At 40.4% G+C, this 13,238-nt stretch overlaps 1 protein-coding gene across 1 annotated transcript; it reads left to right on the top strand.

The window, feature by feature from the left end:
* The first annotated feature begins 6,425 nt into the window (after positions 1-6,425).
* Positions 6,426-12,434, top strand: gjc4b (gap junction protein gamma 4b). Its single transcript, XM_072397871.1, has 3 exons — positions 6,426-6,674; positions 10,530-11,706; positions 11,799-12,434. The coding sequence occupies exons 2-3, from the start codon at positions 10,560-10,562 to the stop codon at positions 11,810-11,812; spliced, it is 1,161 nt and encodes a 386-aa protein (XP_072253972.1). The 5' UTR covers positions 6,426-6,674; positions 10,530-10,559; the 3' UTR covers positions 11,813-12,434.
* Positions 12,435-13,238: the final 804 nt, after the last annotated feature.

Here is a 13,238-nt window from a genome sequence, read left to right as displayed (position 1 = left end):
GTAACCTGATCATTGGGTGCTGGTGCTGCCAACATGACGGAAACAAGAGGGGGGCTTATGACAGGATCTGTATTTTAGGGATTCTTGACACAGATGTTACAGTTGAGAGGCGTTCTGTAGTAATAGTCCTGAGAAGATGCAGGTCAGCTGTGAAAAGAAAAGAAAAATCCTCTGAAGGAAACTCCCTGTGGAAGATATCAGTCCCCCTCCCCCATACAAAAGAAGGTGACCTTGCAAATGAAGCCCACCCACCCCCCCTTTGCCTAGTCACCCTGTCTCCCCAGTGGATTGTTCCAGTGAGTTGACAGGCAGGGACTGAAAGCAGGAAAGCTGTATGGAAGGAGCATTAAACAGAGATTAAACAAAGATTCAGAATGTGCACAAAGTTAATGTGTAGTTTTCACAAAAATTCAACCTTTAACACAATGCTTAGAAAAGCAGAAACTAAAATCCATCTAATTCCATAACGCATTCCACAAGGCATTATACGCGTTGAGGACCAATTACTTTCTGTTCTTATAGTATGCAGAGGTTAAAATGTCCTTTGCACAATGGTTTCCATTTTTTTCCTTCCAAAAGGAATTAGTTGGCCATATTGCTGTAATTACACTGACTTTTATTGGCATGTCACTAACACCTCTAGCTATTTTATTTTTGTAAGCTACAAATGGCCCTCGAGGCGTGACAGATTTTAGACTTGCGTACATGTTTTTGTGTAAATATAGTTTTATCATGATACGATGTTGAGATCTTTTAAAATGACTTAAAATTAATTACAAGTGATAGTAAGTTCAGTCCTCCTGTTTTTGATATATTATAGGGTTAAATTAGAGTGAGTTACTTTGATCTCAGTGTTCCGAGCCTGAACCTTATTAGGCCCACAGACTCCAAAACAACACACAGATGGAAAGCATTAGTCTTCTTGGCAGGAAACTCCAAATCCCTTTGTACTGTGAATTAATATAGTGCAGTTAGTAGAAGGTTTACAGCGGAATTTAAGCAGTTACGTTACAATATTTATGCAGTGAATAATTGTCCAAGACCCCACAGATGCAGGTAGATTTACTATACACACACATTAATTTAGTCTTTGTGATAGAATTATTATCAAAGACAGAAACTGGCAAACATAAAAATGACATTAGAGGAGTGATCATATTTTTAAAGCTATCCTAAGCTTACTCTTTTGTAGGTCTCAGGGGGTCAGTCCTAGGGCCACCCCTATTCATGTGATATGTTACTAGTTTTATCAAAATCTCTTCAATGAAAATCTTTAAAAAAAATCTTCTCTGAACTTTTATTCTGATACTGCAGCCATGTACTGGTCTGCATCTGCAACTAACAAGGCGTTCAAAAACTATAACTAGCTTTAATATTGATTCTGTGTTTGAAAAGTTGTTTTGAATGCTAACAAATTGCAGTTCCACGTGTTCTTACATACAAAATCAAGCTACAACAGCAATAAAATAAAATAAAGTTACTTAAGCTTTCATCAATCATTTTTCACAACTCTAGTCAATGTGTCCCTCTCTTTTATGCCTCAAGTGCAGCAGTTAATGGAAAGAAGTTTAAACTGGGTTCTAGTACTTTTCTTTGAGTGCAAAACAAGACTTTTCACTACCTTTTTAAAGTTGGTGTTGGATTGTAGTGGTGTCATTTTCATTGTCTTTGCCAAGCTTCGTCCACTGGATACTCATTACCATAGAGCACTTGGATTCATCACACACCTTAAAACCTGTAGTAAGTCAGTACATGTGCATGTACAGTTGCATCATTCATCCATCCATTTTCTATACCGTCAATCCGTCGGTCGGGTAGTGGGTGGGCTGGAGCCTATCCCAGCAGTCATCGGGCGAAAGGCGGGGTACACCCTGGACAGGTCGCCAGTCCATCACAGGGCCACACAGAGACAAGCAACCACTCCTCACACTCACTCCTAAAGACAATTTAGAGTCACCAATTAACCTAACATGCATGTTTTTGGATGGTGGGAGGAAGCCGGAGTACCTGGCGAGAACCCACACATACACGGGGAGAACATGCAAACTCCACACAGAAAGGCCCCAGGTGGGGATCGAACCTGGAACCCTCTCAGTTGCATCACATTATGGTCAAAGTTTAACCAAGCCATTACATTAGACCACCGTCCTTGCGTTCAAGCACGAGAAGGGAATCAAGTCATTGATCAAAGTTTGTCAGACACCACAAAGTCATTGTAAATGTAAGTATAGCTGAATTCACTGCACAAAAACTCTCATTTAAATTGCTCGAATGTAGATTTTGTTGTAAAATCAGGATGTCATTACAGCGAGTGGTAATTTGGAAAAGCATTAAGCGACCACAACTTGAGACATACTCTTAATAGGCTTATTTTCTCTCACCATTTCTGACACATTTAGCTGTCTGACAAAAGAGACAGAAAAATATGTGAATGAAAGCAGCTTTACTGGACACACAGCTATGTTAATATATACTTATGCTGGACTGAACTTTACAGCATGTCTGGAGGCCACTTGAGTCTATATATGAAGGAATGCTTAGACCCCCAACCGCATAATCCGGATTTGTTAATCTGACTTTGGGAACTTCTGATTCATTTAATTTTGGTCAGTCTAACGCACTTGTTAGTTTTTTACTAGTGTCATGTAAACTTCCTTTGTTTTGCTCCTTCTATGTATGGTAGTTTGGATGGCCTGCTTTCTCCAGCTACTGACTCAACCACTGACATGAAGCCATTCTCATAGTGCTTCTTCTAAAATGAAGACCATATCCTTTAGAAACAGCCTCAAAGTTCTAGCGTTCACGATTGAAACTTATCAAATCTATCCACCCCAAAAGAGAGTACTGATTATTCATATCACTCCCTCTGCTTGGAATCTGAAAAAACATGGAAATTATGGAGAGCTTGTCTCATTGAATGGATTCAAAGAATTATAAATTTGGCTGCAGATGTTATCTATTACTGCCACTCTAAAAACCTGCAATGACAATGAAGATTCAATATTCAAATGTTTTATGTTTCTTTAGTTTTGATGTTTTCTTCCGTCTTTATTTTATGTACACATTTGGACTTAGTTAGCTTTACATTGCTGCGTGTAAATTGTGTGTGTACGGTGTAAGTACTTGTTATTGTGCTGCTTCCCTGTCTTGACCAGGACACTCTTGCAAAAGATATTTCAAAACCCTGTAGTCTTGTTTCCTGGTTAAATAAAAGTTCAAAAACAATATTCAGAACAGACATATAGCTGCAAGAGAAAGGAACTTCATCGTAGCCTGAAGCAAAGTCACACAGGCTATAATTTTTTCAGTGATCTTGGATGGTTGCCAAGTTCACCTTGTGCTAATGCCATTTAGTAAAATGAGTCGCGCCTTGGTGAACCTTCTTGGGTGTGTTGGCTTGGAGGCTGCTTCAAGAATGTAAGTTAAAAAATTTAATAAAGAAAAAACAACCAAGCATGCTTCAATCATTCCGCTAACAGTTAGACCTTAAAATGACTGTAGGTTTGCATTTGTGGTGAAACTACTCTACAAACAGTCTTGATACAGATGATTACTACACCCTACACAGTACAGTTGTAATAACGTGATGAACAAACATCAGCTAGAAGGTAGCTGATGAAACGCAGTCTGAGAGGGAGTCATGTAGAGAAGGGCATCTGTTTTTTATGTTTGAGGGGGTTGAATATTTCCATCCCTTCTACTGTCAAAGAGCTGACCACAGCTGCATAAAGGGGAACATTATGGCTTTCTTACTGAAGTTGCACAATAATTCAGGCACAAAAAAAGGTTCTAGGCTGACTCCTTCATTAGAGTGCATTTGTGGCAAAATAAATCACAAGGGGGTGATTCACTGTGGGTCAAGTTGTGAAGCAAACTAGAGGGCAACTTATGAGCAAAGCCCTTTCACTTCTTCTCTTGGATATGATATTGCAACATCATATCTGTGGAGCTGAGATTTTGTTTATATGTGAGTATGATAAGAGACCAAAGTTTTACTCAGAAAAACTGTGGAAAACAAGCATAGTAAGATTAAACTGTCCCTTATCACTCATAAAAAATACTTTTCATGTTTTTAAAAACTGAAACCTAAACTGAACCAACACTCCTTTCATTCCACTGGGTACTCAAACAATAACCTCAGCTCAAAGTGACTTTGTGAGGACTGTGCAGGGTTTTGAAAGTCTGTAACTTCATCACCCAAACCATCATCTTTTCTTTGACAAGTCATTTTTCTACATAAAGTGAAAAACAATCAGTGGGTTTACATGGTGAGATTATAGCTCGATTATAGCTATAGTTGGGTTATGCTCATGATCTGAGCAAGGGTAATTATCCTTTGTTACATGGCGGTGAATGAATCGAATCACTGGCACAAAGCATGTCATACCCCAGTACGATAGGTAGCGCTGTACCCATTTAAACTATCGCTAATAGAGCCACTTCCTGTTGACGTCTTCACCACCAGCAACAACAAAACTAAGGCATTTGAGAAAGATGGCGAACGAAGAGCAAGATGAAGCTACGTCCCTCTACATTTGTGATGAGCATGCCATAACCATGCTCGATCAGAGCCACGGTCGTCTACATGCACGTTCAGTGGGCATTTGGGTCGAGTTATCCCGGGGTCTTAATTTGATCGCAAGTAACCCGATCCGATTAAATTTCTTGTCGGATTAAGCTGTCTACATGAGCTGAATAACTCAATCTTATTGTAATTTAGCCATTAATCCGATCTGATGGCCCGCATGTAACCACACTGAATGAGTCAATGCAAAACTACCATGGCAATAGTGCTTTAAGCCTCTGTTTTTCCAAATAATCCTGTGTGCTGGTTAAAATAAAGTGCATGCGGGATGTGGCAAACTCTCCTGTATGTTGTAATTATACAGTATGTATCACGGGTTTGTAGAATTGTAAGATGGTAACGCTTCACTTTAACAACTAATTTGAGCAGCCTTATGGCACAGTGCGTGCTGTAAATCAGAATCTAGACTAAGCTTATTTTTCCCAGCAACACTTCAGTGCTGAAAAGCTTTTTCCTCCCCAATATTTTAATGTTGGAGGCTACATTTAAAAAAATATGATTTCATTATCAGTGGATGCTCAACATTGAAGGAAGATGGGGTTGAAAACAGTTCTTAAAGAAGAGCCAAGATTCAAGATGCGTCATTGTGTTTGTAGACCAACATCTCTCATCTGATATGTTGCACATTGGTAGCCTATCCTGATGTGAAACTGCATGTTACTTCCAACGCTAAAAGCTCCGAAGTAGAAAAAATTTAAATCGACCATAGATTCAACAGGACAAAGACAGCAATGTGGTCTCAATATGTGTTGATAGACTGTTTGTCAGCAATCTGTTGATGAACACACGTGCTCATCCAACAAAAGAGCTACATTCAGTTCATGGTTTGGTGGAGTCATAAGGCTGGGCCGGTAGGTCTTCAGATTATCATTCTCTGCCATTTGGATTGTGGTTTACCAGGGCACACCACATTACACCCTATGAATAAAAGCATGCTTGTGGTTCACAATAGAGCTCTGGCTGCACCCTGAGAAGGGGGAAGGGCAATGCATTCCTCCGCTGACCTGTTTGCAGCTGATATTAAACAATGATTGCTGCTCTCTGTGTGCTTTCACTAATAATAGCTTGTGATCAGAAAGATGAGATGTAGCTCAACAGTCCTCGAAGCAAAGGCTGGATGGGAAGTAGATGTGCTTTGTGTGTGATTTTGTCTAAAGTGGTGAATGACTGATGAAGACGGGCATTTCATCTCATCTGGGAAGAACAATGTGATCATTCAATCAGATTGCTTACTATTGGCGACTGATGCTGACTGGATGCCTGCGATATTTAATCTCTGTGACCACACGTTTCATTTGGGGAAATGATCATAGCACGGACAGTAAAAATTTTGCCCAAGAATAAATGTATTGTAGGCTTAAAAATAGAGTTTAAACTCCTTTGCTTTTGTGGATATTTAGAGTTAAATGGTTAAAAGAGTGTCAAAGGAGGGGCTCAGGAAACCCATGAGCTGCTTTTACGAAGTGTGACAATACATGAAGGGACTTGGCAACAACTTCCGAACATCTGCATCAGCAGGAAGAGAGGCAGCCTTTATCAGTTTGTGGATCCTCACATACCCCCAAACAAACGTGGAAGATCAGTCTGCTGCTTTCTTCTTCTGATCTTCAGTCAAAGCAATTTGGTTGTAACAAGCAGCACCTTCAATGGAAATGAATAATTGGGAGGAAAACAAGTGCTGGCATACATAAAGATTTAAGCACACTTTTCCACCATTCATTGTTTTCTGAGTGCTTCTCCCAGCAACGATGAGTCCTCTCAGCCTCTGAAATTAATAGCTGTCTGTACGACCAAGGAAATATTGCATCATGAAGACTTCTTGCTGGCAGTTTATCGTCTGCGCAGACAGGGGGTGGGGTGGGAGGCAGAAACTGGGAGGAGATAAGTGAGGGATTTGGGAATATTCTTTGTCCTTACTCAACAGTTCAACTAACACAACTGGAGACAGACACCGTCTCCTCGTGAGGAATGAAAACTGGATTACTTGATATTTGAGTGGGAGAGCTTTCTTTAAGAAAAAGAGAGACGAAAAACTCTTAAATTAGACGACCGTTTTAAGGAGACAGAGGACCTACGATCACAATTGAAGGTAAATGCCACACAAACAAAGCGTGGCGACGCAGAGACGCGGCATCACCTTTTAGCTCTGGCTAACATAAAGCACTTTAAAGTTTTGAACCGCATACACCGGATGTTGTTTTAAGGTAGCATGAGTTTTCAAATAACCCCTGTGTTAAAGGTATCGTGTAAACGCCAGTTTAAGTTGACGCACACAGGCTAGTTGGAGGCAGCGCCAATTAAATCACGGACATTTCATGGACTATCTGGCACTAGCGTCATTTAACAGGTTTGTTAGCGTGAAAATGGGTCGTCATTGTGTGCACGTGTAGAGCAGTTTTTTTTCATGGCACGCGGAATATTTAGCTTTTTTTCATGCGATGGAGGAACCCGCAGGGGTAGCTTTCCCTCTACCCATTTCTATCCTTTTTCTCCAGTCTAAATATTAATACTATTTTCAGCGCATTTTTAAAAAATTTATTTAAAAAAAAAACACCTTTTTGTCGTTAGTATATTGACTATCCCCAGTCTGGACTCACTATCAATGTTACATTAGCTAGATGAAGCAGCACTGTGACGTCGTGTCCCGTTTGCCACGAGGAGGCATTTTATTCCGGCATATTTATGAAAATAAGATTAGATTAGGATAGGATTTTTAATTTCAGTTCACGTTGCTTAACTAATTTGACTATAGAATGCTTTAATATAGCCCCCATATAATTTAATACTTGGTGCTTTGCTTCGAAGTGTAGTCTCAGAATACCAGAGAAATACTTTGGCTTCTCTGGTATTCTGGTGAATGATAGGCGGATAGAATGATCTTTTCCAGCAGTCATTCCACAGTTTCTCTCATATTTGGTTATTTTGGGGTTTTCCCTCCTCGGGATAGGGGCCTCTCAGCCTCAGCCTAAGGCTTTGGGCTGCACAAGGGTTAACTATAACCAGTCTCCCAGATGTGAGAGCCACAAAAGCCCCTCTGTTCTATCGATGATGAAACCCCTGCTTGGAAGCAGACTGCCAAGTGTCAAGTGCCACGTTTGACCCATACTGTCGCAGTGGAGAAGACCAATTCACATGATTTAGTTTGAAAAAACGAAAATCTACAACAGATCTGCATGCAGAATTGGAAAAGTTTTACATCTGACCTTTTTTGTCCTCTTTTCTTGACTTTAGGTCTCGGTCCATGCATAACCAAACTGGCATTATATCAGTAAGATCCATTCCTCATTGTGATTAATTCTTCTGTATGCAATGGACACTAAGCCTTACTTTAGTCTTAATTTAGCTTTGTAAAACAGAATCTAACTCAAATAAAATCTGTTGTGTGTAGAAATGATTAAATTCTCCCCAGTTTGCCCAAAAATGGGATGGCAACAATTTGGTTCTTGAACTTAACAGAAATCACAACTCATTTAAATTATAATGCAGCAGTAATTTGGAAAGTTGGCACAACTGTATCAAATAAGAACAGAATGTCAGTATAGGTCATAATGAAGTAAAATGTTAATGCAAGCAAACAGAACTGGGCTCAAAGGCCTTTTTTTCTGCAGCTTTTCAGGTCAGTACCAGGATTCTGATAGATGAGTGCAGCCTACTTTAAATGTAGCATGTAGTTCGACTGAAGCTGCTGTTATGTAATGCTGGCAGGTTCAGGAGAACACTCACAGCAATGTCACCCCACAAGTTTTGAGCCAAGTAAAGAATAGCTGTTATGCCTCATGAATTGATTGCAGAGATTGGGTTGAGATTCCTCTACAATTGGGCATTGTAAGACATTAAAATGATAGTGGGTTAGTATGAACTACAAGTTTCTTTACCAGGTGCGAGGGGGGTAATGGAGATTGTAAAGTATCTTAAACCAGCTGACAGAGATGTAATGTAAAAACAATAACTGATTCTAGGGATCCTAATCGAGAATGAAACGAGAATATCAACTAATACCACGTAAATGTTTGTTTTAAATCCTGTCTCGTGTATAATAGACTGTACCTACTGGAAATAATAGAATCTGATTTCAGTTTACATGATAGCAAAGCAGAAATTTGCACTCTTTGTTGCCCTCTAGTGCTTAAAACTAATTGTAAAAGTTGTGACATGCTAGTCAAATATATTTTGTCCTTGGCCTTGGTTCTGTTGTTGGGGAGAAAAAACTGAAACTACAGCTAATGTCAAACAACTGAGTCAGTAGAAAAGGTAGTTTGCTGCTACTAAATGTTATGCTGAAAATAAATACTAGATGAACCACTGGCCCATTCAGGTGAGACTCTTTAAATCAAACACTCAAATTTGACAAGGACTAAATACATTTTCTCTCTTTGATCCCCCTTCTAGCTTGGCAGTTGATCACAGACTTACATGTGGGTACTTGACATTCTTTGGATACTGATGTCAGCTCTGACCATTGCTTAGGGCAACCTCTAAACTAGATTACAAGCAGTTGAGTGTGCCTTTGACCTCTACTCATTGTGCTTGTGGCAGTTTTGCATTTAATAAAATGTGGCTAAGACACAGTTAAGCCTAATATCAGAGCTTTATAGTTGCCCCTAAACTTCTATTTTCCTGATGATTATGGTCATGATAAACATTTTTCCAAATGCATTTTCAAAATTGATGTCATTCTTGAGGGGCAGCTGTTGAAGCATGGCGGCTAAGAGAGCATATTGTCCTTAAGGTACTGCTGTTTGCATGCACGAACATGTAGGTAGTGCTGCAGAAATCCACAGAAAGTTTATTTTTTCTGATCTGGTTTGTGGTGCTTGAAATACTGCAGTAGAAACTAACATACTCCATGTGCTTAACTTGATTCATCAACACCTAGTTTTGCCTGAACTCCTCCACACCTGGGAAAATCTCTGCTGGAGCTCTGAGGCATGTAATGTCTCTAAGACTTGTCAGTAGAGTTTTATGAGATTTTTAAGAGCAGTACTCAGTCACACTTGTCTTTTTTGGCGTATTGTTTTTACTTGGTAATGTACCTTTGTGCATCTAATTAGTGATCATTTGACTGTTTTTAGTTGAATTTTTAAAAAATGATTTTGTTTTAGTATTCTGTTTCTAAAGTAGTTGAAATATTTTATTTTTCTATGAAAGACTGAAAGGGAACATGAAGCGTTATAAAGCTGAACTACAGGTATGCAGACTTAATAGAATCTCCTTTCTACTGTTCTGACAGAACTCTTGTTGCATACCTCCCTGGCCTGAAGCACAGTGGTGTGGTTTTCTAACAGGAAATCATGACTGAACAGAAGTTGCTTATGAGGTTTCTCATGCATGGTGCAAAGCCACAGGAGCTCTTCACTTGGTTTTATAGTGTTAAAATCATTTAATTAACAAGCAGCATCTGTATGTGACCCTGGTTAATGTTGTAAATGTTCTGGGTGGACCAGATGGAGCAGATGCAGGTTAGGCTAAAACGGCTTTAAGCTGCATAGCAGGGCTAGTCATTCATCTCTCAGGTCTTTTATAGTTAAATCTGTTAATGTGTTAATTGAGTCTAGTTTGGGTCACGACAGAATGGGGGGGGAAACTGGATATTTGCTATAATGCTGACACTTTGCTGCTTAGCAGTCCATTCCACTGCTTGATCGCAGCAGTCTGGTTGTGAATGCCTTGTATTCTGGCCCACATCAGAACAGGTTCAGGCATGATCAGGGTGTTTGCTTTGAAATGGTGCAGCTCCATCTTGTGGCCACCTGATTTAAGAACAGTCAAGAGAAGGACATTTTGAAACGTGATTATGCACCAAAACAAATACATTTTACAATCACTCAAGGGTTGTAGGGGGTAATTTCTGGGTTTTTTTTTTTTTTTTAGTATCATTAACTTCATTCGTTAAGAAAGTTTAAAAAAAAAATCTAAATCCACTTTTTGTTGTCTGTGTTTACAGGAGTGAAAACTTCTCTGTACCAAAGGCAAAATGAGCTGGAGCTTTCTCACACGTCTGCTGGATGAAATTTCCAATCACTCCACCTTTGTGGGCAAAATCTGGCTCACGCTGCTCATAGTCTTTCGGATCGTGCTGACTGCCGTCGGGGGTGAATCCATTTACTATGATGAACAGAGTAAATTTCAATGTAACACTGGTCAGCCTGGTTGTGAGAATGTGTGCTATGATGCATTTGCTCCGCTTTCGCACATTCGCTTCTGGGTGTTTCAAGTGATCATGATCACAACACCCACCATCATGTACCTCGGTTTTGCCATGCACAAGATCGCCCGCATGGACGATGACGACTACAGGCCCCGGGGTAGAAAGAAGATGCCCATAGTAAGCCGCGGTGCCAACAGGGACTATGAAGAAGCAGAGGATAATGGCGAGGAAGATCCCATGATCTTAGAGGAGATTGAGCCAGAAAAAGAGAAGGAAGTTGCAGAAAAGCCCAGTAAAAAACATGATGGGCGCCGTCGCATCAAGAGAGATGGCCTAATGAAGGTCTATGTTTTTCAGTTGCTATCACGTGCCATCTTTGAGGCCGCGTTCCTGTTTGGGCAGTACGTCCTGTATGGGGTGGAAGTTGCACCATCGTACGTATGCACACGCTCCCCTTGCCCGCACACAGTTGATTGCTTCATCTCACGCCCCACTGAGAAAACAATCTTCCTGCTCATCATGTATGCCGTCAGTGCTTTGTGTCTGCTCTTTACTGTGTTGGAGATCCTTCACCTTGGCTTCAGTAGTATCCGCGACTGCCTTTGCACACCGCGACCTCGGTCTCCTGCTCCTCGTCAATCTGCTCTAGCCAGCCAGAGATCCTCCATCTGCCGCCAGCCCTCAGCACCTCCAGGTTACCATACAGCTGTGAAGAAGGACCCATCAGGAAAACTGGGCTTCAGGGATAACCTGGGAGACTCTGGTCGAGAATCTTTCGGGGATGAGGCATCATCACGGGAGCTGGAGAGGCTCCGCAGACACTTAAAACTGGCCCAGCAGCATCTGGATTTGGCATACCAGAATGAAGAGAGCAGCCCGTCACGCAGCAGCAGCCCGGAGTCAAACGGAACCGCAGTGGAGCAGAACAGACTCAACTTTGCTCAGGAGAAGCAGAGCAGCACCTGTGATAAAGGCAAGTAACAACATGTATGTAACAATGCTTAAAGCTTTATATTATAGCTACATTCAAAGCGAGAAACTTAACTGACAAAATTCTGTTTACAGGTCTCCGTGCATAGGTTCTCATCAGTTGGTCAATTCATGAGAGGAGCAGTGGGGACTGAGGGGAGTTGAGCCGGGTGTGTGCATGCGTGAGTGTGACATTTTGACTTTGCTTGAGGTGGATGAAGACAACCCAAGCCTTCCAGTGTTATGACCAACTGGTCGAGCATCAAGTTGCACGAGAACGGTTGTCTCGACTCAGCAGTCCTTACGACACCAGTCTGTCTGAAGATCCAAAGTGCTTATAAACTGCCTTCATGGTTAAGGTGAACATGCGCATCTCCCTCAGGGCAGCTACTTTTTTTTTTTTTTTTTTTTTTTTTTTATATACATCTATAAATATTTTCATTATGAGACCTTTTTATGTTGTTGGAAGTTCCATGTGTGAATCTCAAGTTTGCCTTAGACTTAAACCAGAACTCTTTTTTTTTTTGATAAGGTAAGGCTAAACCAGTCATGTCAGGAAAGTAAATTTAAACTGTAAGACATTTTCTACTTTAAGGATGTGAGTGAATGATTGTAGACGGAAATCATAAGAATCCTGAACAAGGCACCTGTTATCAGACTAAGGTACTGGGGGACGTTGTCTTTCTTGTAAAGAGCTGAGGTGTTAACCATTACACAAGGCCTTTTTTTTTTTTTTTTCCACCAGTCAGCATTCCCAAGTCTGGTACCTGGGGCCTGGACTACAAAGCACAATGTTAGTTAGTTAATTAGTGAGCTAACTTGGGAAATGATCCTTTTTTTTCCAAAGCATTCCACTAAAAAAAAATTCCTTGTAGGCTGCCATTGTGTCACGTTCAGCCAGGATTTCATATCTATATTCTTCATAAAGACATCTTCTTCATATTTGTTTGGATTTTTTTCTTCCATGAAAAGAATATGCTGCTCCAGAGCCATATTTGTTATCCATCATGTGGTTCCAACACCACTCTTTTTAGTGCGCTCCTATCCACAATTGGGGAAACCTAGGTTGACTTACTGAGTGAACAACCAATAGTGTTGCACTGCTTGGCGTGGTCTCAATGGTCAGGCTTTAAGTGTGATCACCAGTAGATGCTCTGGGTACTTTGAACCTGCTTTGCAGTACAGCCAATGGAAACTGGAACACACTTGAGGTGCCTTTGTCCAAAGGAATAAACAAACCTGGGTAATGCTTGAAAGACATTTAACTCGTGATATTGTCATGTATTTTTTTAAAAATGTATTGTTCTTTATTTTTGCATTTTAAGTATTGTTGTAGGCTCTTGTCCCTGTGGCAAACATTTTTATTTGAAAGAAATTACTTTCACTTCTTTCTCTGGTCCCCGAGAACTGATTCTTTCAGTGGACTGGTGCATTTTCAAAGGGTTTGGTACAATTTAAGTTAAGTTTTTTTCTTTTAATTCAATAATTGGAACTTGTTGCCTCTTTTATTAGGTACATGTTATTGACCATGAAATG

This window comes from Leuresthes tenuis, unplaced genomic scaffold (assembly GCF_036924035.1).
Source record: "Leuresthes tenuis unplaced genomic scaffold, fLeuTen1.0.hap1 SCAF_12, whole genome shotgun sequence".
Classification (NCBI taxonomy): domain Eukaryota; kingdom Metazoa; phylum Chordata; class Actinopteri; order Atheriniformes; family Atherinopsidae; genus Leuresthes; species Leuresthes tenuis.
The sequence above is the reverse complement of the archived record's forward strand: the minus strand, read 5'-3'. Positions and strand labels throughout refer to the sequence as shown.